Genomic DNA, 27,613 nt, shown 5'->3' on the forward strand with positions numbered 1-27,613 from the left:
TAAACAAAACAACAACTTTATAGCTTTAAATGGTGCGAAAGTTTTAACGCGTTTAAAATTACGGCCATCTTAGGTAGGGGGGTACGTGGCGTGACGTCACCGCCCCCTACCTATGATGGCCGCCGCCCAACAAGTTCATCGGTTCCAGGATGGTAATTTTTTTATTCTTTTTTTATATATTAATTCTTAAACTCACGAGTGAGCGTGCTGCGCGTCTCGCTGGTCAAGACCCAGCCGCTGGTGTCGCCAAGAGGAGCGCGGGACTTTTTGCTCGCCGCCGCCATTGTGGACTGCGCTTTAGATGACGTCACTTCCCATTTGTTGTGAGGTTCTTAGGGTCCAACCGACCCACGTGTGTGTTGAGTGTGTGGGCTCGAGAATAGGAATCTTTGTTGAGTTTAACACTTAGTAGTTATATTTAAATGAAGATGTAATTAGTAGTTACTACTACCGGTGTGCTGTACTAGTAACACAAAAAACTGTATTATGGATGAAATTGGTCGCGAAAACCTCGTATTACTACAACTACGTAGTACTACTAACGTATTAGTACTACTAACTTAGGGGCCGTCCGTAAATGACGTCACGCGCTTTTGGACAATTTTTGACCCCCCCCTTCGTCACATGGCGTCACAAAAAGTCAGACCCCCCCTCAAATATGACGTCACAAAGTTCTGCCCCCCCCAAAAAAAATCATGCTTCAAATCGATTTAAACTATTGTCATTGTAGTGCGTATTTAATGTGGCGCTGGACTCTGATGTTGTAGGAGAAGACATTTATTAAAAAGTCTATTTAATTAAGTAGAACGTGTTGTCTATTTAAAGTTGCGCATTTTGATGTGACGTCACATTTCTCAACCCCCCCCCTCCTCGTCACACATCGTCACAAATGTCTGACCCCACCCCCTAGGTGCGTGACGTCATTTATGGACGGCCCCTTTAGTATATTTATGCGATCTAACCCAAAAACCCTCCATTATGGATATTTATTTAGACTGCAGGAGAAAGAATCCGATGATCTGTGAAGCTCCTCGCCGCCCCCCTTGTCTTCCTGATGCAATGATGCTGCCTCGTTACCTGTTCAGCCCCCCCCCCACAACTACAAAACAGGCCATGCCAATCACAACCTCTCCTTAACATTCCACCGTGCTCGAACTGCGTATAAACTACATCACCGTGCAATGACGCAAAACAATTGTTATTTCAAATTACTATGCTAAATATCACGACGTTTCGATCGCACCACAAGCAGTCGTCATCAGCAGCTCTCCCGCTATATTTTTTTCAGCTGGTGACGATTGCTTGTGTTGCGATCGAAACGTCGTGATATTTTTTTTATTATTTTTCTATCGACGTGGCTTTACCGAAAGACCCAAAGAATATGAATTCCTGCAGTCAAGGTGAAGATAAACTACCATGTTTTTGTATTGTTTGTTGTAATGTTCTTACCGGCCCCTGCTAGACATCTGCCAAAAGAAAAAGATCGTCATAGCTCATCGGATTCCTCCAGTATAAATATTCTGATTCTGAACTTATATTGAAATTAACTGTCCCTTCCTCCAGCTTACACTTGGTACAGCCCGACCCCCGCTCACTTGGTACAGCCCACCCCCCACGCACTTTGGCCAGCCCGCCCCCTTGCGCACTTGGTACAGCCCGTATCGCGCACTTTGTACGGCCCGCCCCCCGCGCAATTGGTACAGTCCGTCCCCCCAGATTTCAATGGCGTCACGGGAAAGGAGGCGGGACCTTATAAAAGCGGGGTGCCGCCCTCTTCCCGGCCATTTTGTGGTGTGGCTTAAACGTCGTTGGTTTGGCTGTTTTTTTTGTAAACCTCGGCCTACCGTCACCTCGCGATAAATTTCTTATTTTTTTTTACTTTAGTCGTTCCTTCCCTCCCCCCCCTGTTGTGGTTAAAGAGTGAGCCATGGCGGAGGACGTGTGCGAGGAGTACAAGTCGTCGCTGGAAGACTTGACCTTTAACAGCAAGCCGCATATCAACATGCTGACCATCCTGGCGGAGGAGAATCTCCCTTTCGCGTCGCAAATCGTCAAGATTATTGAAGCGCAAATAGCCAAGGTTTTTACAAACTAAACAATGTCATTTTGTCACGCGTGTGAGATTTTTTTGAGGGGGGCGGTTTTATTCGTTGGGTTTTTGAGTTTTTTTGGGGGGGGGAGGAGGTGAGGTGATTTATTTTTACGAGTCGCGGGAGGAGGGCGTCTAGAAACAAACATGGCCGAACGTCAGTACAGGAGAGAGGGCCTCTAGTTGAAAGAAAAAACACGAGGGTTAAATTTTTTTAACATTTAAAAAAGCCAGGGTCAAAATGTAAATTTAACGGCGGGGGTTTTTCACGAAAGCCTACGCCATCCCCACATTTTTTTTTGTTTAAAACGGCTTTCGGGAGACGCGAAAGTGGAAAAATCTGAATCGTAACGTGATCGCGTTAATGTTAAATTTCCATTGCGGCTTTTTTTGTGCGGGTAAAAAAGTTGGTGTTATGTCGGCGGATCTTTTGTGTAATCCGCCGTGCCTTACATCGTGTTACGCGACCATACCTCATCACCGCTGATCAGTGCCGGTTGGTGAATGGTATTCGACCGAAAATAACTAACATTCAAAGGGCGTTGTGTAGTTTTTTACGATGTCTCTGGTGGTGGCGTGTAGTTGTATTTCGTTAAGTGTTTTGGTACACATCGTCTTGACTACACACGTGATGTGACTAACATAAAAGTAAATAATTGTGAAATGCACTGAACCTTGTAACAGGTTAACCATAGAACGCGTTTAACTAATTTTAAATGTCCGATGTTATTAAGCATGGCGTTTAACTTACAGCCCATTTTGAAAAAGCACTGGCTGGTTGAGGCCTCGTCTCTTGCGCGATTCTCTTATTAACACGACACGACATTGCTAATCTGACCTAGTTGAGAGTGGGCCAGTCGCTCAGTCATTATAGTGAACGTTAATCACCGGGACATTTATCTTTACGTGTGCAAATGCTGCATACAATACAACACGTGTGATTGCGACTGCTCTTAACGATGTGCCGATTTTAGGTTGGGTCCGCGCATTACAATAATGCTGCTGTACGTAAGACGCACGCAAATTACACGGCCTATGTAATACATCTCACGTAATGTTAATGAAATACTTGATTTTACTAATTTCAAGGAAGGACGCGCGCCGCATTTTGATTCGTTTAAAGGCGCGCAACGGTTTTTGTTTGAACGTTTTTTTTATAGTTGCTAACAACGTTCTGGCCACGAGTCGAGTTTGTCATCTGGAACATTATACCGCGCTGAGATGGGGAGAGATCTTCGATCGACGCCGGGTTTTCAGAGCCCCCCCCCCCCTCTAAAATTGTTAGTCGTTTTTACACGAAACCATTCCCAGTTTCGGCCATTATCATCCCCGCTTGAGTTGACGAATTTACAAACTCGTGACCTCCACACGTGGTGTGGGGGGTGTGTTGTAATTGTGGCAGATGATTTTGCAGAAATCGTGGATGGTCGTTAGTGGAGTAATGGGCTACATTTTAAATTCCTCGACAGAAACTGACAAGGCCGTTGCTAAGACATCGGTGTTGGGACTTTAAACAAAGGTCTACGAGGAACGTAATGTTTTAAGACATTTAAACATCTCTTTGCTTTCGTAGCAGACTCGCAACACCTTAAACCGAAGACTTGCCAACATCAAATTTGGATATGTATCTGTAAATGTCCACTTACAGATATATTAATCAACTGTTTGCGTGTATTATGTATATAGAGATGGCTAGGAATATGTACAGCCAGTATCCAATATATACGTTGCACAATAGACAATCGATAATGACAGCTTTTACAGAGGCGGCGTGATGTAATGACTACGGGCGGGTGAGTGAATGTGTGGCCCTACCGCTTGCATAACACTGCGTGTGTAGGGCGCTTCGTGTGTTTTAAATTCAACTTATTACGGCACTTGCCACGGGCGTTCAGCAGTAATCTGCGTCTGCGTGACTTTTGCTTCTAATGGATTTTTTTTGCCTCCCAAAGCAGCCGGTGTGATATTTGAAAAATTTCCTTTTCTACCTTAAATCTTATACATTTTTTTTTAATTCTAAAGTCAGCGGTTTAAAAAGAAAAGCGCACGTAACGACGTTTAAAACAACAACAAAAAACCTCACGAGCGATAATCGAATAAAAGTATATAGATATTTTGCACTGTGTATGAAATAAAGGAAATAAACCACTGTGGGTGTGTTACTTTCCCTGGGACTCTGGAGCAAACAGTGTCTTTAGAGTTGCAGGACTCCACGACGGGGGCACGTCTGCGTGGCCTCACAAAGCCACCCCCACCCACCACCACTACCCCGTGTTAACCGGTCCTAAGTTCCATCTCGTGTTGTAGTTGGCAGTGTGCAGCAGCAGCAAGGAGTAGCAATCATCATTTGAAGAATTTCCATCACCCCCCCCCCCCCTTTGCCCTCCCCCCTGCTACCCACTTCTGCCTGCACTGCATCCGTTGGTCCCCTTCCCTGGCCGGGATCTGCCCAGGATCAACAATTTTTAGGCACCTCCGCCAGCAATTTTTTTTGTCTGTGTGCGTGTGTGTCTCTAATATAGATCCTTACACGCGGCTTTTCCCGGTAATAGGACAGCTATAATCTCGGCCACTGTTTGGGCGACTCGTCGCCGGAAGCGGAGCTCGCGTGGGCAAATGTACAGCATGTTTAAAAGTTGACGTCTCGAGGGGACGGCGTTAATGTGGTCTAGACCCTAGGCTTTCGGCATGGCAGCCATGCTGACATGGAAGCTGACACCACCTCTCCTTACTCTGGAGTAGTGGCCACATTGACCGCGTGTTGGACTCTTAAAGCCCATCGAAATGTGTTGAGATGTGGCAGTTTAAAATTGCCTTGTGGCCACCGTTTTCTCGGGCAATTTGAAAACAATAACACCGTACGATGTGCTTTTGAGGCACGCAGCGCGTTGGGAACATGCTGTACTTTTGTGTGGTAGGGGGAAGGTCGTCTGCTGACATGCGTCGTGGTCCAAGGTTAGACCCACGAATGTGGCCGCGTGAGCAAACCCAACAACAATATCTCGGGCACACGTAGGTGCCATGGCAGCCTCCGGCTGACTAACCCCACAGCGTTGAGTGCACACACAGAGGTGAAAATCCAATCGTTTCCTTTTACTCGTTAAGCAGTTGGTGTTGTAAACTAATACCTGTGCAAGTAAACTGGTTAAAAAAAGTTTTGGAATTTCACCCTGTTTGTGCCAGTGTCGGATTTAACGCGAGACAAATAAGGCTGTTGTGTATCAATGTTAGCGCAGTCATCTTAAAAGCGAGCTTCTCTTCACGGCTGATGGCAGCAGCTTTGCAAGTCGCACTCCCCCTCATTTCTCAACATCTTGTGGCCACCACCAACTGCCGCCCCTCCCCATACCAACATCCTCTTCCCCTGAAACCTCATCGCGCAGACAACAAAAGGACCCCACCTCCGGCAATGCCCGAAGACAAATCAAGACGTTAACCACGGACACGGCTGAGAAGAGTGGCCCAAAGAAATCCTTGTTTTTCACGGTCGTGACCACTCCCCAAGCTTGGGGCCCATCATCTTTGTAGTTGGGAAATCTTTGTCAAGTTTCTTCATGTTGGTGCAGTGATGCCGATTTAGACCTGGTGGGGGGGGAATACGAAAGGTTTCATCCGCGTGGACCAGTTACAGTTTCGCTTTCTTGCGTCGACCAGCCCACGCGGTGGTGACGGTGGTGGTCTGGTTTACGAGAGAATAAAAAGCCGGCTGCTCGACGCGGGGAATCTGGGGCTGTTTCTGAGCCACGCTGCGCCGTGGCGTGGTCTCTCTCGTGTTGGGCAATGTTGCCTGTGAGCAAACATTGCTTTTGTTTTGCCTGAAACCAAATTTCACGCGTTTGCAAAAAATTGCTCCGGATTTTAAGCATTGGTGGCTTTACAGTTATCGCAACCGTTGGAAACAAAGCAATAACCATAAACTTAAAAAACATTGCCATTTAAATGTTGGTCTCGAGTTGCCCATAATTCCGTGTTCAACTTAATTCCAGCCGCGGGTTCTCCTGTCTGAAACGCAATTTTTAGAAAACCGCCGTTTGCAGATTGTTAAAAGGAGGCCTTTTGGAGAGAACCGGGTTTGTGATGTTTGACACTCATGGTATGCGAGGTTGCGATCTTGCTATTTTCACAGGTGGCTGTGAACCCTGGCGTGTGGGGACGATCTTTTCCCCAACAGCAATGGAGTGTTTGGTTGTGTTTTTGGTTAAATTGTTTAATGGTTTGTTTGCGAAGCAGTAGATGTTTTTTTTAAAATGCTAACAACATTTTTATAAATCGTAAACTGCTATGCCGATGCACGTTTTTTTTACCGGTTTAATGATTTAAGAGCAACTCCCAAGTGGTTATTATCATTCACCTCTCCCCAGTTGGTAACATGCAGCAACCAACAGCATTGCAGTGACCACTGCCACTGCATTGATGTATTGAATATAAGAGCCTCATCGTTGGGATATGTCTCTGTAGGTAGTGACAGTGCGCCCCCCTGCTCACTTAGGCGGTCGAGTAAATGGCACAGGCGAACTATTGAAACCACTCGGGGGTTTTTTTTTCCCCCGATTGCTTTAGTCAAAGCACTAGCTCGTTGGGTGCTTGTACTACGTTGAACATCTTTCGCACCGTTCGTAGCCAACCGCGGGGGGCGGGGGCCCAAGGGCGACAAACTTAAAACGCAAAAAGCAGTTGTAATTTGTGTGCACACACACGGCGAACATCTCTGCGCTCCCCGCTGGTGTCGCGTCCTCAACCGTGCGAGTTTCTCTTGTCTGCAGGCACCAGCAGGGGAGCGCCTTCCCGTGCTCTACCTCATGGACTCCATCATCAAGAACGTGGCCCAGGATTACCTTGCGTTCTTTTCGCACAACATTGTGACGACGTTTGCTTGCACTTTTGAAAAGGTATAAATGAAGGGCACCGTTCGCCCGTGAACTGTTACGCGATAAGAATTCCGTAAAATTCAGTTAAAGGTTTTTTTTTTGGGGGGCGGGTAGCTGGGGGGGTGAGTGGGTTTATTGCGGAACAGGGAAAGGAAGGTATTTTGAGCCATCCAGCTCGGTAAGAGATTAATTTATCCGAGATCTTTTTTCCATTCTAGCGCAAAAAAAAACCCGTCATTCTTATTGGACTTAATTTTAACCCCCCCTCAGTCGAATTGGGCAACCAAGACGGAATCCGGAGTCCCCCGAGTTGAATATTGTCAGAATGTGATGTATATATTTCTTTTTAAACCACACCCCAAGTTAATCTTTCAAAAAATAAAACCGCCTTGGTCATTAGCCGCTCATTAACAACGTTCGGGGGACGTCATTTGGGCTCCGGTTTTCTCGCCGGCTCTTGTGTGCTCGCGTGCATTGCTCTGTAAAACTTGTCGACTTGTGTGCTCGCGTGCATTGCTCTGTACAGCTTGTCGACTTGTGTGCGCGCGTGCATTGCTCTGTACAACTTGTCGAGTCTTGCTGCTCTTTTTTTTACGTTCGTGAAGCGGTTGTGAATCTCTCAACACCGCGATCGCCAACGCGTTCAGTGATGTACAGATCGTCGCCTGTTAATCTCGATGTCTCGACCGACATTTTTCCGCGGCCGTGCCGTGCACGGCTCTCCGGCGCGGTTTTTCAGCTTGTGCCCGCGGCTTTGTTCGGCGCGACATCCCGGCGTTCGCGCCAAGCGCCTCGGTCGGGGGAGGAGGGGCCCAGGAGCCGAGGCGGAAGATGCTCCCGGCGAGAGTAGCGCTTGGCGCGGAACGACGCTGCTGCACGACCCGGACAAAACCACGCCCGGAGAGCCGTCGCCACCGCCGCCTTTATTTTTTCCGCGTCGAGCCGCGTGACGGTGTGGCGGCCGGGCGATGTCGGCGGCGGCGCCCCCCTCCCCGGCGTCGCCCTCGCCTCCTGCGACGGTCGGTTCGAGTTTCGGGGTTTGAGCATTTCATATCCCCCCCCCCCTGTCGCGCAGGTGGATGAGAACACGCGCAAGAACATGTTCAAACTTCGCTCCACGTGGGACCAAATCTTCCCGCCGAAGAAGCTCCACAGCTTAGACGTGCAGGTCAACAAGATAGACCCGGCGTGGCCCATACGGCCTCCGCCCGCCTCCGCTAACACCGGCAGCATTCACGTCAACCCCAAGTTCGTAACCAAGCTGGTGAGTGAGTAGAGCCGCCGCCGCTGGCTGGCTGACCTGCGCGCGTGTGTTTGGGTCGCGCCGCCTGTTTTGGCGCGTCTTGAGATCTCTCGCGCCGCTTGCTTGGAGCCAAAGTTTTAGCACTAGGCACGTGGAGCGGAACGTCGGGCAATGCCGAAACACCCCCGCGGTATGACCCAAAAAACGCATCGGAGAAGCCCCGGCGTAAGTTGGGCGTTGGAAGCGTTGGTAAACCACTTGTGCATTCATACTTCCACTGGCATTTAAAATATGTTTTTGACGGTCGCTATTAAAAAAGGTTCGATGTGTGTTGGGTTACCCAACACCCGGAATTCGGCAATCCGAATTCCCCGATGGAACGGTCGCCGGTGACAGTGGGGGGTTGTTTGACCGCGATTGTCGCCCCCCCCCCTGCAGCCCGAGGAGCCGAACCCCCCGGAGGCGGCCGAGGTGATGAGGCAGCAGCTGCTGGCGAAGCAGAAGCAGCTGCTGGAGCTGCAGCAGAAAAAGCTGGAGCTGGAGCTCGAGCAGACGAAGGCCAAGCTGGTGAGTGAGCGGCGCCCGCCCACGGGGCTCGTATATTTTTTGTTTGTTAAGAAACGGCGTTCTCTCCTCCGCTTGTCAAATCCGCCGCTGGTCCGGTCGCACGGGGACACGGGAGCGCCCAGCTCCGCCCACTCGCGTCGCCAGCGAGAGGGGCAGAGCCTCGCAGTGCCGGGCGTCGTCGGGTCCGGAATATTCCCCACCCGAGGGATCCTCGCGTTGACGGACAAAACTTCACGTGCTGATGCTTCCCCTCGACAGATGTCACACGAACCCCCCCTCCCCCACCCAGCGACGTGACGCATGCCGCGTGGGTGTAAACGACCGCTCCGCTCTCTTCACCTCCCTCCCACCCCGCAGGAGGCATCTTTGTCTGGGAACATCCCCGGAGCACCCAGGCCCCTGGTTGGCCACCGTCCCCCCTCCGTGCCCGTCCAGGAGATCAAGCCGCAGCCGGCGGCGCCGCTCTCTCACTCGCAGCTTCCCACGAGCGCCGGGGGACTCCCGGCGGCACGGCACGGCACGGCCACCGTGATGGTTCACCCGGGGCGCGACCCGCGCACCAACCGTGACCCTCGCATGAACCGAGACCCTCGGTTGCAGATGACGCAGCAGCATCACGAGCAGCAGCAGCAGCTGGCGTTGATGGAGGATCACGTCAGGTTTGTAGTCTCGAGCTTTTCGAGGAGTTGACGGCCTCATTGGGTTTAGAGTCTGGGTTCAACGCTGCCTGTGCCGTGGTGATGCATTTACGTTCGCGTGCCGTGTGTTTTGTCGTGGATCCTCTACCCCAGTGATGCGAAGGAGACATCGCCGGTGCCCGCGGCGCCGTCGCGCTCCTCGCCCTGCCGGGCGACGCCGAGCCCCGCCCCCCGGGCCGAGGGCGGCAGCCCCCCCGAGGCGGCGCCGGCGCGACCGGCCGCCGGAGCGCGGTCGCCCCCCGCGTCCAAGCCGGCCGACAAACGGCACGAGGCGCCGGCGAAGGCGCCGGGCAAGCGGAGCGACGGAAAGGATCCGCCGTTTGGCGGCGAGCGGAAGAAGGAGCCCTCGTCGGGCGGAGACCGGAAGAAGGGGGGCGACGCTCCCGACCCCAAGAAGATGGCCGACGCGTCGGGCAAGGACGGGCGCAAGGCCCCGCGCGATTCGGCGCGAGCGTCCGCCAAGCCGCGCGACCGCTCCCCGCCCCGGCGGTCGTCTCCGTCGTCGCGCAGGAGGGGTCGGCGCTCGCCGCCCGCCTGGCCGCCGGGGAGCGGCCGCAGGAAGACGAACTCCCCCCTTCCCGCGTCGCACGGCGCGCGCCACAAAAGCCCCACGCCTCCCCAGGCCGGGCCGGCGGTCGCGGCGGCGGCGGCGGCGGCGGCGGCGGCGGCGGCCGCGACGTCGGTCGCGGCGGCGGTCCTGCCGCGGGCGACGGACAAGCGGCGCGCCAGCCAGTCCCCCGCCAAGGCGGGCGACTGGCCGACCAAGCGGAGGAATTTGGACTCTCCGCTCAGGGCCACGGGGAGCGACGCCGGCGCCGGGGGGAGCGGGCGGCGCAAGGGAGGCAGCCCCGGAGCGCCGTCGCGTAGCCGTGCGAGGGAGCGAGGGGAGCGCGGCGAGAGGGAACGCGGCGAGGGGGTCCGTGGGAGCCGCTCGCCGATGACGGAGGGGCGGTTGCCGACGAAGAGGCGGAGGAGTCAGTCCCCCAGGTCTCCGCGAGGCCCGGCGGCCGCCGCCGCCGCCGCCGGCGGCGCCGGCGGCTTGAAGAAGACGACGCCCGAGAGGGTGCCGCTGCAGGCCAACCTGCCGGTGCGGGGACCGCACGGCAAGGCCGGGTGGGCGCCGGCTGCGAGGTACGGCACGGTCGCCCTTGATGCACGTCGCTGTGAAGATTCCGCGACGCCACCCATCCCACCGTGTGTTCTCGCGTGCAACGCTCGCGTCGGGCACCTCGCAAACGCGTCTGCGAAACGCGCAATAATCTCACTTTATATTAATCTAGAGCCGCCTTGCTTCAAGGCGCTTTGCGTAGTTTTGAAAGCGGTCGAGTGTTTCCGATGGCAGGGGGGGGTGGTGCTGGGGCTGGGGAATTAGTGAATGGCAAGAGAGGGGCACTTTAGCCGCGGGGAGGGGCGGTCACGAAAGGGTTACGTGGAGGGAAGGAGTGGAGGGGGAAAGGGCAGAGGGGGGGGGGTAGGATTGGCCATTAATAAACATCTGGTTGCGGACTCGAGTCTTTCAATGTGACATTCTGTTGTGCCCGTCCATCTGAATGCCGCGCGTGTTGTTTGTGTGCACCTAGGGGGGCCGGCTGTGCCCCCCACCCACGGCACGGCCCCGAATGGCGGCGCAACAACAAACGCGGTAGCGGTGGCGGTGGCGTTGTCGCCGTCGGTGGGGGGGCCCGGGACAAGCCCCCCGAGGTGGAGAAGGAGCCGGAGTACCTGGGCTCGCCCCAGTTCTCGCCCGAGCCCCCCCCCTCCGAACCCGACACCCCCAACGTCGGCGAGGCCCCCCACCTCCACAAGCGCTTCCGCCGCTCTGCCTGGGAGCAGTTCAAGGGGTGCGCTTTTGACTCCTTGCGTTGTTTTCATCGTCGTTGACGAGTCGTCAATTTTTATTGTCGTGATCATGCTTGTCATCAGCGACAGCAGTATAAGTAGCCTACGTGGAAGAGGTGTGTGTGTGTGCTTGTGCGTTTGTCTTTTTGTGTGTGGGTTTATGAACGTGCGTGTGGTGTAGGATTGTGGGGGGGCGGTAGTGCAGCGGTTAGTGCTACGAAACCCGGCGAACCCAAGTTCGATTCCCGCTCACGACCAACAACGGTGACCATTATCTGAACCGGTCAAGGGCCTCCCCTAGGTCGACTCGACCTCAAATGATTACGTAGAGCGGCATGCGTTAAACGCCGCCGCTCGAGACAAACGCGTTCCGAGGCGTGGTGCTGGCCACCCACCCCCTCGCGTGCCGCATCGGCCTTCCTAGGTGCCGCTCGCTTGACGGGCACTTGCCCCGACAGTCTGTTAAGTTTACACGGGCGGGGGGGGGACCCTTTGTCCGTGTAGGATCCGCACCGGCCAGGAGAACCAACCGCAGCAGCAGCAGCAGCAGCGGAGGGACTCGTGGGGCGCGGGGGTCAGCGTCCATCGCCGCTTCCCGTTCCCCCGCACGCCCACGCAGCACCACCCTCGGCCCAGCACCGACCCCGAGCTGCACATCCCCAAGGAGATCACTCAGGCCAACAAGCACGAGCTGCTGCGCAAGGTGAGCGGGGGGGGGGGGTGCCGGGGGGCGTAGGGGACGAGCGAGTTGGGGGTGGGAGGGGAGGGGGCCCCACTGTGGCCTTCTGTTGCCGCTTCCCAACAGGGGAGGTTGACCCAGCGTCGCTGCGCTCGCTCCGTCCGTCTTCGGCCGGTGGCTCCCGTGAAGTACGCACGTTCAACTTCTTTCGCGCCATACGTCGCCAGCCGTGCGAATCGGAGGTGCGGGGGAAGGACAGATTGTTGGGCGTGATCCGTCCGCCGTTGGGTGAAGACTTTGTTGGTTTTGCCCAGGCCGATATGCAGCGCGAGTCCGGCCTCATCACCAACGAGCAGCACATGCAGATGGTGCACCAGCTGAACCAGCTGTTCAAGCTGCGGCCTCGCGACTCCTCTGGCCCGCGGCCCCTCCTGTCGGAGGCCGACATGGCCTACTACCAGCACAAGGCGAGCCTGAAACAGCAGGGCAAGCGGCCGCCCGGCGTGCACCCGATGGCGCCGGTGAGTGGGGGTTTGGTCGTGGTGGTCTATGTTGTGTGTCTCTGTGTTTCTCTGTGTCTTTATCTGCTTTTGTGTATGTCTATGTGTCTCCGTGTCTGTGTTTTATCTCTCTCTCAAACATGGCAATCTTTGGAAGAACGTAATCAACCAGGTAGGGTGTTGACTGTTGTGTTAGCCGACTTTGTGTTGCATTGCATTATATTTCTAAGTTTGTTTTCTCATTCATTCTTACCTAATGATGGTTGCTTGTGTTGCAAGCGAAACGTCGTATTCTATTATTTAATGTATTTTCTTTCTACGTGACTTTACCGAAGGAACCAAAGAGTAGGTGGTGGTGGTGTTTGTGTGTGTAGCTGGTTGTATGTGTGTGTATGGTGGTGTTGGTGTGTGTGTGTGTGTAGCTGGTTGTGTGTGTATGGTGGTGTTGGTGTGTGTGTGTGTAGCTGGTTGTATGTGTGTGTATGGTGGTGTTGGTGTGTGTGTGTGTAGCTGGTTGTATTTGTGTGTATGGTGGTGTTGGTGTGTGTGTAGCTGGTTGTATGTGTGTGTATGGTGGTGTTGGTGTGTGTGTGTGTAGCTGGTTGTATGTGTGTGTATGGTGGTGTTGGTGTGTGTGTGTGTATGGTGGTGTTGGTGTGTGTGTGTGTGTAGCTGGTTGTATGTGTGTGTATGGTGGTGTTGGTGTGTGTGTGTAGCTGGTTGTATGTGTGTGTATGGTGGTGTTGGTGTTTGTGTGTGTAGCTGGTTGTATGTGTGTGTATGGTGGTGTTGGTGTTTGTGTGTGTAGCTGGTTGTATGTGTGTGTATGGTGGTGTTGGTGTGTGTGTGTAGCTGGTTGTATGTGTGTGTATGGTGGTGTTGGTGTGTGTGTAGCTGGTTGTATGTGTGTGTATGGTGGTGTTGGTGTGTGTGTGTGTGTAGCTGGTTGTATGTGTGTGTATGTTGGTGTGTGTGTGTGTAGCTGGTTGTATGTGTGTGTATGGTGGTGTTGGTGTGTGTGAGTGCGCGAGTACGGAGGTGGTTGGCGATGACGCGGCGCTGTGTGTACGTTCTGCCGTGTAGTGACGTATTTTCTGACGAGACGTTTACGGGCTCGGGAGTCGACCGCCCCCGTCGCATTTTTTAATTTGCTCCGTCGCTTTCCCGTACCGCCGCAGCACGGGGAGCAGCCGCCCTGCGACGGCCCGCGGGCGTTGCCGACCCCTCCGCCGCCGCTCCGCTCCCTCGCCGACGGGCCTTGGCACGGCCCGCACGCGGCCGAGCCCGGCACCTTCGACAAGCGGCCCGGCAAGCAGCCGGTGCCGCCGCCCGCCAGCGCCGGCGGCGTCTCGCGCAAGCCCCTGCTGATGACCCCGACGCTGGGGCGGAGGCCTCCGCTGCTGGGGCCGTCGCCGACGGGCCTCCGGAGGGGGGGACCCCAGCCGCCTCCGCCGCCCCCCGTCCCCGTCGCCGCGACCGCCGCCGCTCCCGCGCCCGCCGCCGCCGGCGCCTCGACGGCCGCGGCCGCCGGCGGCGGCGGCGCGGACGAAGCCGCGGTGAAGAGGGAGGACGAGGAGCGAGGGCCGGCCGACGAAGGCAGGGCGCGCCGGGAGGTGTGTAACGGCGTCTTACGGTTGTCTGGGTGGCGGAGATGGTGGGGGGCCGGGAGGTGTGTAACGGCGTCTTACGGTTGTCTGGGTGGCGGAGATGGTGGGGGGCCGGGAGGTGTGTAACGGCGTCTTACGGTTGTCTGGGTGGCGGAGATGGTGGGGGGCCGGGAGGTGTGTAACGGCGTCTTACGGTTGTCTTGGTGGCGGAGGTGGTGGGGGGGGTGCCAGCCGGGGGGATCTTTTTGTCGGTCAGAATTGTGGTTGATTACCGTTACGGTTGCGGCAGCGTCGTCGGCTGAAATTACAATCGCGTTGTGCGTGTGTGTGTGTGCGTGTGTGTGTGTGCGTGTGTGTGCGTGTGTGTGGCGCCAGCAGCGAGTGGAGCTGCCCAGGGAGGGCAGCGCCGGTCCCCAGGGTCCCAAGCCTCCGCGTGTGAGGGGGGGGCAGCGTGGCGAGTGGGGTGGGCCCAGGAGAGGGGGAACCCCCCCCGAGCACTGGGTCCCCCCGCGGGAGGTTGGGGAGCGCAGAGGCAAGTTTGAGAAGCTTCCTGGTGAGTGGACACCCAGACACGCACACACCCAGACACGCACACACACACACACACCCAGACACACACACACCCAGACACGCACACACCCAGACACGCACACACACACACACCCAGACACACACACACCCAGACACGCACACACCCAGACACGCACACGCGCGCACAGACACACACACACACACATGTACGCACACACCCAGACACACACACACCCAGACACACACACACACCCAGACACACACACACACCCAGACACGCACACACCCAGACACACACACACCCAGACACACACACACACCCAGACACGCACACACCCAGACACGCACACACCCAGACACACACACACACCCAGACACGCACACACCCAGACACACACACACCCAGACACGCACACACCCAGACGCGTACACACCCAGACGCATACACCCAGACGCGCGCGCACCCAGACACACACACACCCAGACACACACACACACCCAGACACACACACACACTCAGACACACACACACACCCAGACACACACACACACCCAGACGCGTACACCCAGACGCGCGCACACCCAGACACACACACACCCAGACGCGCGCACACCCAGACGCGTACACACCCAGACACACACCGCCGCACACACCCAGACACACACCGCCGCACACACCCAGACACACACCGCCGCACACACCCAGACACACAACCAGACGCGTACACACCCAGGCACACGTCCAGACACACACCGCCGCACACACCCAGATTGTAAATGTTGTGACTTTGCTGTCCAGCACACCGGTGTAGTGCTGTACGAGTAACGAATTGGCACGTTGTGTTTCCGTGATAAACCTTACTAATTGGCAGTAATGGGTGGTGGCGGGTTTAACAACACATTTCTATATTTATGCGGTTTAACCCATAACAGTCTTATCTCTGAGTTTTAGCCGCTTGTCGTTGATTCACACACGCACGCTCGCTTTCACACACACTACTTCTCTCGGAGGATTGCTCCACTGGGTAAAATATTTCGGCGGTTCGCAAGTGCGGATGCGCAAAATAGTCAGACGCCCGTAAGTCGCGGGGGACTGCCTGCGATAATGGCCGTGAGCCCCCGGGTCTCCCCGGAGTTGATGGCACGCAGGCAGCGGACACGGTGTTCTGTCCACCGAGGTAACGTGGCGAGGCTCACGGAGTCGCCGGGAATCGCCGGCTCGCTGAACGTCCTTTGTTCCGCGTCAGGCCCCGGCGCGGAGGACCCGCGGGCACGGCGCTCGCGCGACCCCTCGCTGGCGATGGACGCCCCCTACGCCTCTCCGCACGGCCGCCCCTTCGACAGCGCCGACGGGTTCGGCCAACGTGGCGGGGCCGGCGGCGGCGGCGGCTTCAACAGCAACAGCAAAGACAACGACCCCCCCGGGTGGTGGCGCGATGAACCGCGCAGCCCTTCGCGCGACGACGAACTCCCTCCACGCCGCTTTGACGGGCCCCCTCACCCGCCCGGCCGACCCGACGGTCCCGGCGACAGATTTTCCGACGGGCCCCTGGAGAGGTTCGCCGACGGGCCCGCCGTCGGCAGGTTCACCGATAGGCCCGGCTCGAGGTTCGACGGACCCCAGGGGCCCGTGTTCGATGGGGGCCAGAGGTTCGACGGGCCCACCTTGGATGGGCCGAACTTTGACGGGCCGCAAGGGTCCCGGTTTGACGGGCCTAGATTCGATAGGCCGCAGGGGGGACACAGATTCGATGGGCCGCAAGGACCCAGATTTGAAGGCCCACAGGGCCCCAGGTTCGACGGCCCACAGGGTCCCAGGTTCGACGGCCCACAGGGCCCCAGGTTCGACGGCCCACAGGGTCCCAGGTTCGACAACCCACAGGGCCCCAGGTTCGACGGCCCACAGGGCATGCGATTCGATGGGCCCAGATTTGATGGGCCGCAGGGGCCCAGATTCGATGGTATGCAGAGTCAGCACTATGATGGCCCACAGGGCCCCAGGTTCGACGGCCCACAGGGTCCTAGGTTCGACGGCCCACAGGGCCCCAGGTTCGACGGCCCACAGGGCCCACAGGGCCCCAGGTTCGACGGCCCACAGGGCCCACAGGGCCCCAGGTTCGACGGCCCACAGGGCCCCAGGTTCGACGGCCCACAGGGCATGCGTTTCGATGGACCCCAGGGCATGCGATTCGACGGGCCACAGGGCCCCAGGTTCGATGGGCCCCAGGGTGTGCGGTTCGACGGGCCGCAAGTGCCCAGATTTGAAGGCCCGCAGGGCGTCCGATTCGAAGGGCACCGCTTCGACGGGCCTCGCATGCTGCACTTCGAGGGGCCGCAGCAAGGACTGCAGTCTCATCCGGGGCCACGATTCGATGGGCCCGCGGTCCCTCGGTTTGACGGCCCGCGAAACTTTGACGGCCCGGGCGGCGTAGGGGCTCAGTTTGGCGGGCAACAGCAGCAGCAGCAACAGCAGCAGCAGCAGCAGCGTCAACAACAGCCCGCGTTTGAGGGGCCGCACGGGCAGCGCTTTGACGGCGGGCCGCAGTTCGTGACGCAGCAGCCGGGCCACCAGCCGGGCCCCTTTGGATTCCCGCTGGGTGCCCACCTCCAGGGAATGGCGATGGGGCCCAACGACCACCACGTGGGCAACCTCGGCATGGGCATTCCTCAGCACGGCCAGCAGGTGAGGTGGCGTGGCGTGGCGTCCGCGCGCGTGGCGTGGCGCGGCGCGGCGTGGCTTGCCAGCGGCGCTCTTCAGAAGCATCTCAAGGCAGTGGGCTCTCTTAACCTTGAACCCCCCCCCCCTTTGGTACTCAATCGTTAAAAAAAAAGTCATCGTGTTAATAACTACATAGGGTTTGAGGAAACCAGGAAGTCGTTGCTTACGTGCCCGTGCTTAATTTGCGTTTCGGTGATTTACCTTGGATCAAAAGTCTGGCCACGTCTCGCCGCACCCCCAGGCGATGCCGTGATGCACCCAGGTAAGGAAGAACCGCTGACCGAAGGCGCTGCCTCCTCTCTCCCCAGCTCATGGGCATGGCGCACGTCACGGGACCCCGGCCGCACTTTGGCCCTGGGGCCTGCCAGCCGTTCATGCCGGCCTCCCAGGTGCAGGTCGCCATGATGTCCCAGGCCATGCAGCACGGCGGCGCCATCCGCGGGCCCATGCAGCACCAGCAGCTCATGCAGCACCAGCATCGCATGTGTGAGTGGCTGCTTTCCCCCCCACCGCTACCGCTCGCCATTATCACTCACCGCTACTCACCACGACCACTCGCTGCTTCTCGCCACGACCATTCACTGCTTCTCGCCAATGCCACCCACCACTACCACTGACTGATACTCGCCACCGCTCGCCAATACCACTCGCCACCACCACTCACCGCTACTCGCCACCACCACTCATCACCACTCACCGCTACTCGCCACCACCACTCACCACTACTCGCCACCACTCACCAATACCACTCGCCACCACCACTCACCGCTACTCGCCACCACCACTCATCACCACTCACCGCTACTCGCCACCACCACTCACCACTACTCGCCACCACTCACCAATACCACTCGCCACCACCACTCACCGCTACTCGCCACCACCACTCATCACCACTCACCGCTACTCGCCATCACTCTCGCCACCACCACCACTCGCCGCTACTCGCCACCACTCACCAATACCACTCGCCACCGCCACTCACCGCTACTCGCCACCACTCACCGACACCACCAGCGAGTGCTGCGGTGACGTCGCCGCCACCTGGTGGCAAACGGCGGCTGACGACGTTGCTTGTGCGCACGTGCGTGTGTTTGCGTGTCTTTGTCTGTGTGCGTGTGGCAGCAATGGGGCTGATGGGATCGGACAACCACATCGGTCAGGTGGACGTGAACTCGCTGTTTTCGAAGCTCGTGGCCTCGGGAATCCTGCAGGTCCAGACGACGACGAACGCCGGCACGGCCGGTGAGTGGAGAAGGCGAACCCCCACACCCCTCACCGTTTGTACGCCCACCCCCCACGATCTCCGCGACGGTCTGAGATGATGCCGTCGTGAGATGAGGTTTCTGTTCGGAACTCGCAGGTCTAAACCCCCCCCTCCCCCCCCGCGTGACGTCGCCACCCAGTCCGTCGTGAGACGAAGAGCGAGAGACACTGTCCCCGCAGAAGCGGATAGCGCGGAACTACTTCTAGTGATGCGTCCCGCTGGTCCTGTGGTCCACTCGGGGCGGGGGAGGGGGGAGGGCGGCACTTCCCCTCACCCCGCTCTGCCACTGCCACAGACAGTAAATGTTCCGTCGTATGGCGGTCAAACCGATAGTTTTCACGACCGACATGCAGCACAGTTGATTTGCAAAGCGAACGTGCTGGTGGTATTCCTGCTCGCTCATCGATGACAATTCTGAGATTATCGATCGACGCAGTTTATCGATGAGCGACCTAGACTCGGATTGGAACCCAGGTCCTTGGCAGTGTCCGGCTCGCCGCGTGCTCGCCTCCGAGCAGCCCGGCCACCTCTCGCCTCCCCCCTCTAACTCCGCTCCGCTTGTTTCTCTGACTCCACTCCGCTTGTTTCTCTGACTCCGCTCCACTTGTTTCTCTGACCCCGCTCCGCTCGTTTCGCTAACTCCGCTCCGCTTGTTTCTCTGACTCCGCTCCGCTTGTTTCTCTGACTCCGCTTGTTTCTGTAACTCCGCTCCGCTCGTTTCGCTAACTCCGCTCCGCTTGTTTCTCTGACTCCGCTCCGCTTGTTTCTCTGACTCCGCTACGCTTGTTTCTCTGACTCCGCTCCGCTTGTTTCTGTAACTCCGCTCCATTTGTTTCTCTGACTCCGCTCCGCTTGTTTCTCCGACTCCGCTCCGCTCGTTTCTATGACTCCGCTCCGCTTGTTTCTCTGACTCCGCTTGTTTCTGTAACTCCGCTCCGCTTGTTTCTCTGACTCCGCTCCGCTTGTTTCTCTGACTCCGCTCCGCTTGTTTCTCTGACTCCGCTCGTTTCTCTGACTCAGCTCCGCTCGTTTCTCTGACTCCGCTCCGCTTGTTTCTCTGACCCCGCTCCGCTCGTTTCTCCCTCTCGCCACAGACGACGCTCGCACCGAAAGCAACGCTCGGGTGACGGAGGGGGCGGCCAAGAAAGTAGAGGAGGCCTCCAAAGAGGATGAGGAGGTGGACGAGGAGGAGGAAGAGGACGACGATGATGTCGACATGCCGGACCTCTCCGGCTTCGCCATCGAAGACCTCAAACAGTGAGCGTCACGTCGTTAAAACTGTCGACCAAGTTTATTTTACCCCAGGTGTAAGGGCCCACTGAGCAACTACGTAGCTCTGTTTCAGATGCGACCTAGCCACAAATGATAGCTCAACGTAGTAGTTCGTCATCATCATCACGTGGACATTTATATCGGCAGCCAACCGCTCTAAACGCGTGACGTTGATTCTAAATGTAGAGGGGAAAAACCCGGAGGACCCGGAGAAAAATCCACATGCGATCACGGGGATAGAGACATGCAAAATCCAAATATACAGCAGCAGGCGTCAGGGTCGGTATTGAACCCACGATCTCCTGTAGACCAGACGAGGTAGTTAACATCTCACCACAGAGAGAGAGAGAGACGCAAACTGCAAATATACAGCAGCAAACGTCAGGGTCGGGATGGAACCCACGACCTTCTGTGTACCAGGCGAGGTAGTTAACATTTCACCACGGAGAGAGAGACACGCAAACTCCAAATATACAGCAGGTGTCAGGGTCGGGATCGAAAGCACGACCTCATTACTCTTTGGTTCTTTCGGTAAAGTCACGTAGGTATAAAATAAACCACGACCTCCTGTATACCAGGCGAGGTAGTTAACATCTCCTAGCCACCGTGGCGCTCGTTTGCCCGAGCGTTTGTTTGAGCGTCGCGGTGTGGTGGTAGCAGCTCACACGGCAATGTGGGATGGTGACCCACTTTGAGGCGGTATAGCAAGTAGGTTTGCCGATCTTATTTCTACTGATATTTTAATTATTCTGAAAAGTGTGTGTGGCGCGCATGTGTATGTATGTCGAAGTTCTTTCTCGCCGTACGTTGCCAACCGTGCTAATTGGAGGTGCGGAATGATAACAAAGTAAAACACAAAAAAGCATTTCGAAAGAAATTAGTTTGTTAAACTCAACGATTATTTAAATGTGGACAGCTCCAGTGGCTCCCTCATATCGGAAGGAAGCGCATCTGAAAGTACGCGCTGCGAGGATGTCGTGTGTGTGCGTGTGTTTAAAGTACGCGCTGCGAGGATGTCGTGTGTGTGTGTGTGTTTAAGTATACGCGAGTGTGTGTGTGTGTGTTTAAGTATACGCGAGTGTGTGTGTGTGTTTAAAGTACGCGCTGCGAGGATGTCGTGTGTGTGCGTGTGTGTTTAAAGTACGCGCTGCGAGGATGTCGTGTGTGTGTGTTTAAGTATACGAGAGTGTGTGTGTGTTTAAAGTACGCGCTGCGAGGATGTCGTGTGTGTGTGTGTTTAAAGTACGCGCTGCGAGGATGTCGTGTGTGTGTGTTTAAGTATACGCGAGTGTGTGTGTGTGTGTTTAAGTATACGCGAGTGTGTGTGTGTTTAAAGTACGCGCTGCGAGGATGTCGTGTGTGTGTGTGTGTTTAAGTATACGAGAGTGTGTGTGTGTTTAAAGTACGCGCTGCGAGGATGTCGTGTGTGTGTGTGTTTAAAGTACGCGCTGCGAGGATGTCGTGTGTGTGTGTGTGTTTAAGTATACGCTGCGAGGATGTCGTGTGTGTGTGTTTAAGTATACACGAGTGTGTGTGTGTGTGTGTTTAAGTATACGCGAGTGTGTGTGTGTGTGTTTAAGTATACGCGAGTGTGTGTGTGTTTAAGTATACACGAGTGTGTGTGTGTGTGTTTAAGTATACGCGAGTGAGTGTGTGTGTGTGTTTAAGTATACGCGAGTGAGTGTGTGTGTGTGTTTAAGTATACGCGAGTGAGTGTGTGTGTGTGTTTAAGTATACGCGAGTGTGTGTGTGTGTGTTTAAGTATACGCGAGTGAGTGTGTGTGTGTGTTTAAGTATACGCGAGTGAGTGTGTGTGTATTTCTCCGGTTGCGTGCGTGTGTGCGCGAAGGCGCTACGACGGTGTGGTGCAGCGCCTTTACTCGGGCATCCAGTGCTACTCGTGCGGCATGCGCTTCACGGCGCGCCAGACGGACGTCTACGCCGACCACCTCGACTGGCACTACCGCATGAACCGCATGGACAAGGACCTGAGCAAGAAGGTCACCCACCGCCGCTGGTACTACTCGCTCGTGGTAAGCGGCGCTCGCCAACTCGCTGGGTGCCTCGGAGACGATAACTACTTCGCCCTGGTATGCAGGAGCTTGTGGGTTCGATCCCGACCCTGCTTTTGATGCCTGCTGTATATTTGGAGTTTGCGTGTCTGTCTCTCCTCCCCATGGTGAGATGTTAACTACCTCGCCTGGTATACAGGAGGTCTCCCTCGCATCTCCCTTGTATACCGACCAAGGCCACGCCCCCCCTTCTCGATCATTCTCGCTGACTCTGGACGCTCGCTTCACCGGCAGACTCCATCCTCTTCCGTCGCCTGACCACGCTTCCTTCTCGATCATTCCTGTAGCCACCAGTCCCTTCGCACTCACAACTGATACCCCTGTCATTACCTCACGTGGTCACCAGTCCCTTCGCACTCACAGCTGATACCCCTGTCATTACCTCCCGTGGCCACCGGTCCCTTCGCACTCACAACTGATACCCCTGTCATTACCTCACGTGGTCACCAGTCCCTTCGCACTCACAACTGACTCCCCTGTCATTACCTCCCGTGGCCACCGGTCCCTTCGCACTCACAACTGACTCCCCTGTCATTACCTCACGTGGCCACCGGTCCCTTCGCACTCACAACTGACTCCCCTGTCATTACCTCACGTGGCCACCGGTCCCTTCGCACTCACAACCGACACCCCCGTCACACCCCCGTCATTACTTCCCGTGGCCACTAGTGCATTCGTGTACTGTAGGCTGACCTCCCTGTCATTTCCTCCCATAGCCACGAGTCCCCTAACACCGCATGCCGGCTCTATTAACAAACTAAACACGCGCAAAAAAAGCACGCCTGGTGTCCTGGCACAACCGCGCTAATCGGATGTCAAACTCCTTTGCTCGGAGCTCTGCCCGACCCTTGACCTCCCGTCGTTTGCGCCGCCGCCACCGCCGCCGCCGCAGGACTGGATCGAGTTTGAGGAGATCGCCGATCTGGAGGAGCGGGCCAAGAGCCAGTTCTTCGAGCAGGTGCAGGAGGAGGTGGTCCTCAAGACGCAGGAGGCGACGCGCGAGAAGGAGTTCCTGAGCGTGCCCGCCGGGCCCGCCGGCGTCGAAGAGGTGCGCAGACGCGCGCGGCGCTCGCGAGGGCGGGGGGAGGGGGTCATCGGTCATCGTCGTCGCGTGCCGTTCGTCTGTTTTTCATCGCCGCTGTTGCGTGCTCGGGAGACTAAAGGGGGTGGTACCCTGCGTGTGTGCTTGCTTGCTTGCTTGCGTGCGTGACTGTCCAGCTGTGCGAGATCTGCCGTGAGCAGTTTGAACAGTACTGGGACGAGGACGAGGAAGAGTGGCACCTGAAGAACGCCGTCAGGGTGGACAGCCGGGTGAGTTGGCGGTGCCAGGATCGGTCGACTCACGCGCAAAAACAAAGATCCCCCCCCCCCCCCCCGGTGTAACCTCCACAGACTGTTCGTGCTGGTAACGAGCGCCTGTGAATTCCGGAAGGGCGCACGAGTGATTGGGCAAGGCGCACGCGCGGCAAAACTGCGCCGCCCTCGCGCTGATTGTAAACGAGCGAACGCTAATCACCCTGACCCGCCCCCCCGCCCCGTCTCTTGTGTTGCAGACGTTCCACCCGACGTGCTACGAAGACCACAAGGATGTGAGTACACCCACCCCGCCCTGCCCTGTCAATCGGGACGTCTCCACCGCACACACACACACAACAACAACAACCGCCATTCGCCACTAAGTGGCGGTGACGTCACCACGACGCTTGTGCCAGGCCATGTGCACCCTGAGGCCGCGTGAAGTGTCGAACGCCCGCTGGCAGGAGGTCAAGGGGCAGACCCAGGTGCCACGGGTCGACTGACTGAGATGACTGGCTGATGCACCACCTGTGCCCCCTACTGTGCCAACCTGCTGTGCTTTAGCCACCCGGCGGTCCGCTCGTTGTTGTGAGCGTCGTTCCTCCGCCCTCCGTTGTTGTTGGAGGGCGACTGCCTCCAACTGCCCAGTAGCGTCCTTCACGAGCCTCCTCCGCAGAGGCCGATCTTGACACCGCTGGTACCAGTCATCGGCAAGTCCACTCAGCTGCACGTCCTCCTGTACCACATCACTCCATCTCTTCTCTAGCCCATGCCGCGCCCGTTTATCCCCCTCGATCCGGCCGAACAAAAGCTGTTTAGGCATGCTGTGGCTGAGCATGCGGGCTACATGACCCAGCTAATGCAGCCTTGCCTGCCGGAGGAACTCACCGATGGGACCTTGCCCAGATCTTCCAAGGATTTGTGAGCTCCTCACACAATCCAGTCTGGTTAAACCCAAGATGGATCGTGGGCAGGCCAGCCTAAATGTTTCTAACCGGCGAAGATGTTCCATTAGGGGGGTCCACGTTTCGCAAGCGTAGAGAAGGGAGGGAATGACCGTGGCCGAGAAGACCTGAAGCTTAGTGCGGAGCGACAGACCAGGTAGCTTCCACACAGGGTTACGCAACCAATGAAAAGATATTGCCGCTCGACTGATTCGGAGTGAGACCTCTGCTGTTAAACTGGAGCCGGTCGTAAGCACACTGTCAGGCTATGGGAAACTCCACTCTCTCCACATCTGCCCCATCACCGATTGGGAGTTGTGTTGGTGGAGTGTCCGATGGTACAAAATACCCAGGCAGGTGCTTAGTTTTGGTGGGGCTGATGGTAATGCCCCATCTCTTAGTGGCACGCTGCAGTCTCAGCAGCAGCGTCTCCAACTCCTACTCTGAATGAGCAGCTATTACCAAATCATCGGCATACATAACGTGGTTGAGCAATAGGGAGCCATCCCTTGACCGCACCCGGGCATCGATCAGCCTCCCATTATATCTGTACCAAATGGAGATTCCCCCGGTACAGCTATTGAAGGCTTCACGAACTACGTGGTAAAAATAGATGTTAAATAATGTGGGAGCCAGAGGACATCCCTGTCGCACCCCTACCACACACACACATACCACACACACACCACACACACACACACCACACATACACCACACCACACACACACCACACACACACATACCACACACACACATACCACACACACCACACACATACCACACACACACATACCACACACACACATACCACACACACACATACCACACACACATACCACACACACACATACCACACACACACATACCACACACACACATACCACACACACACACACCACACATAGCACACACACCACACATACCACACGCACACACACCACACACACCCTACACACACCACACCACACACACACCATACACATACCACACACACACACCACACACATACCACACACATACCACACACATACACCATACACATACCACACACACACCACACACATACCACACACATACCACACACACCACACACCACACACATACCACACACACATACCACACACACACACTCCCCCGCTCAAACTCTCCACGGACCACACAGTGTAGACACACCCACCCACCCACCCGCGGAGAGTTTTGAGAGCTTAGTTTTGCGTGTTTGTCTGGGAGATTTAGTTGGTTTTGTGTTGGGGGAGTGATGTGCATCGGTGACCCTCCCCCTCCCTGTCCACCTTCCGTGCCCTTCCCCCCCCCCCAGTCGTCGTTTGACCTCACTCCGACTCCCACGACCTCCACCCAGGAGAATCCGCTCGAGTGCGCGTTGAGCGACGCTCGCGAACCCGACGTCGCCGCCGTCGTCAATGACGACGGCGGCGACGACGGCGACGCCGCCTCCCATTCGGCGTCGTTGGTCGCGTGCGGCTCCCAGGACTCGGCGCTGGGCAGCTCGCTTGAAGTGGCCCCGGACTCGGCTCCGTCGGAGGCTGCGCCGTCGCCGGAGAGCTGTCCGACCGGGGTCGCCGGCGGAGCCGGCGGAGGCGCCGTCCCCGCGCCGGGCGGCGCGGACGAGGGCTCCGACCGGGCGGGCGAGCGGCCCGCCGACGCCGCCGGTACCGCCGCCGCCGGTACCGCCGCCGGTACCGCCGCCGCTTCTTCTCCGCCGCCGGCCGGCACCGAGGTGTCGGCGCGACCCGCCGATGTGCAGGTCAAAATGGAGACGGAGTGAACATTGCGGTGTCCCGTTTGACGTGCCAGGCCCGCACCGCCGTGTGCCGTGGGGGCCATCGAATTAAAAATGCCAGGAGGGTGAAAAGCGGTGGTCGGTCGCCATCCTCGTGCCCGCTTTGCGATGGGTTCATCGGTGCGGTTTTTATTTTTTTCCCCTCATTAAATGTCTCAGAAGTGTTGAGTCGGAGCCACCAAACGCGCACACAAGTCTTGCCGAGCCGCTGCTGCTTTGGGGTTTCTTTCGGTTTAAATCGAAGCCGGTCGGGCCTGCACGAGGGGCACGCGATTTGTTTGAAACGACGTACGTGGACGTCCGTTTTGTGTGGCAGTGTGCGACGTGTCTGCCTCATGTGTGCGTACGGCGCACTTTACTTGAACCGCTGTCTCGGTCTTCAGAATACATTTTATTTCGCTATCCCACCGAGCAGGGACGAAACCCCCCATCCCTTCTCTCGGGAACGCAGCTCCCCTCCCCCCCTCCTTGCTAGATAACTTTCCGCCACTCGGGCAGTTTCGGCAACTTTGCACTGCAGGTCGCAGTCGCGACGTCCTTGCCAAGCGGTCGGGGAGAAGTGGAGCCGCGTTGGGGGCGTTCATTTCTGTGGGCGGGCGGGCGGGCGGACTCCCTCCCCCCGCGACTACTTGTATACTTGTGTATATGCGGCAGAAATCTGTAAATTATTATTACCGTTCTGAGAATAAAGATATTTTTGATAACCGCCTGGTGTGAGCGCCCAATTGTCGGCCCGGGTGGGCACGGAACGAGTGGGCGATCCGCCTGCGGGTAGCCTCCGGGGCTTCTGTGTTTGTGTTGTGGCTGAACCCCCCCTTCCCCCCCCAGTGTGGCTTGCAGGGGGATTGGTTCATCCTCTCGACTGAACGCGCAGCACTAACCACCCCTACCCCCCCCCCCCTTCGTCCGTGATGGCTCGTCAAATAATTTCGCCAAAATTGAAGGTGCGAAATTTTGTTGTTGCCGTGTTTCTCAAGATGCTTTAATGAAATTTTTTAAAAATGATTTGCAAAAATGTCGACTTTCTGCCTACCCCCCCCCCCTCCTCCTCCGTGTGTACACCGTTTTAAGCGTTTGGTTATAGCGTTGTGTGTGCATGCGGCTTTGTGCCGAGTGTGCGAATAGACCCCCCCGCCGCCCCCCGAGGCGTTTCTATAGGCGAACCTTCGGGGGGCGATTGGACAGAAGGACGTTCTTGGCGATTGCCAGTAAACGTGGGACGGGGAGGGAGAGAGAAAAAACCCCAGAGAGGATTTGGACGTCGCGGCGGAACGCGTGCTGTGTGTGCCGGGGTGACTTACGGGCGAGTTGCGGACAGGTGTAAATACAGCGCCCTTGGCTTCAGTTGAGATTTTAGTTTTTACCAATTTAAGGTCGACACCGGTGGCGTCATAGGGCCTCCGGCCGCGCCATCCGTTTTGAATCGCGTTGAACCACCACGCCCCCCTCACAGGTTTTCAAACATTGCCGGCGACTCGTGTAAAACACAATTCTTCGTTCAATAAAAGTACGCCGAAAGTGAACAACGGCCTTCTCGCCTCGTGCTTTGTGTGAATGGAGTTGTGAAGAGTGCAAGCCAGTGGGAGGGCCCCGTGTGCCTCGGAAGTTGGCCTGGTGGCCC

General features: G+C 56.7%; 1 protein-coding gene across 3 annotated transcripts; it reads left to right on the forward strand.

Annotated features, from left to right (window-relative positions):
* The first annotated feature begins 902 nt into the window (after positions 1-902).
* On the forward strand, positions 903-27,518 carry PCF11 (PCF11 cleavage and polyadenylation factor subunit). 3 transcript variants are annotated; one of them, XM_076053429.1, is made up of 21 exons: positions 903-2,080; positions 6,853-6,978; positions 8,033-8,221; positions 8,639-8,767; positions 9,125-9,426; positions 9,559-10,596; positions 11,046-11,306; positions 11,809-12,007; positions 12,298-12,504; positions 13,662-14,096; positions 14,466-14,643; positions 15,869-16,646; positions 16,704-17,304; positions 17,649-17,826; positions 18,466-18,585; positions 19,702-19,864; positions 21,729-21,912; positions 22,844-22,999; positions 23,170-23,262; positions 23,505-23,540; positions 25,510-27,518. In XM_076053429.1, exons 1-21 carry the CDS (start codon positions 1,928-1,930, stop codon positions 25,975-25,977), a joined length of 5,994 nt encoding a protein of 1,997 aa, XP_075909544.1. In that variant the 5' UTR covers positions 903-1,927; the 3' UTR covers positions 25,978-27,518. The 3 variants fall into 3 exon arrangements, with proteins under 3 accessions (XP_075909544.1, XP_075909542.1, XP_075909543.1); XM_076053427.1 differs by having other exon boundaries at positions 15,869-17,304; XM_076053428.1 differs by having other exon boundaries at positions 904-2,080; positions 14,469-14,643; positions 15,869-17,304.
* The last annotated feature ends 95 nt before the right edge of the window (positions 27,519-27,613 follow it).

The sequence above is a fragment of the Petromyzon marinus genome, chromosome 61 (assembly GCF_048934315.1).
Source record: "Petromyzon marinus isolate PM22_M1 ecotype Great Lakes invasive population chromosome 61, UKy_Petmar_22M1.pri1.0, whole genome shotgun sequence".
Lineage (NCBI taxonomy): Eukaryota > Metazoa > Chordata > Hyperoartia > Petromyzontiformes > Petromyzontidae > Petromyzon > Petromyzon marinus.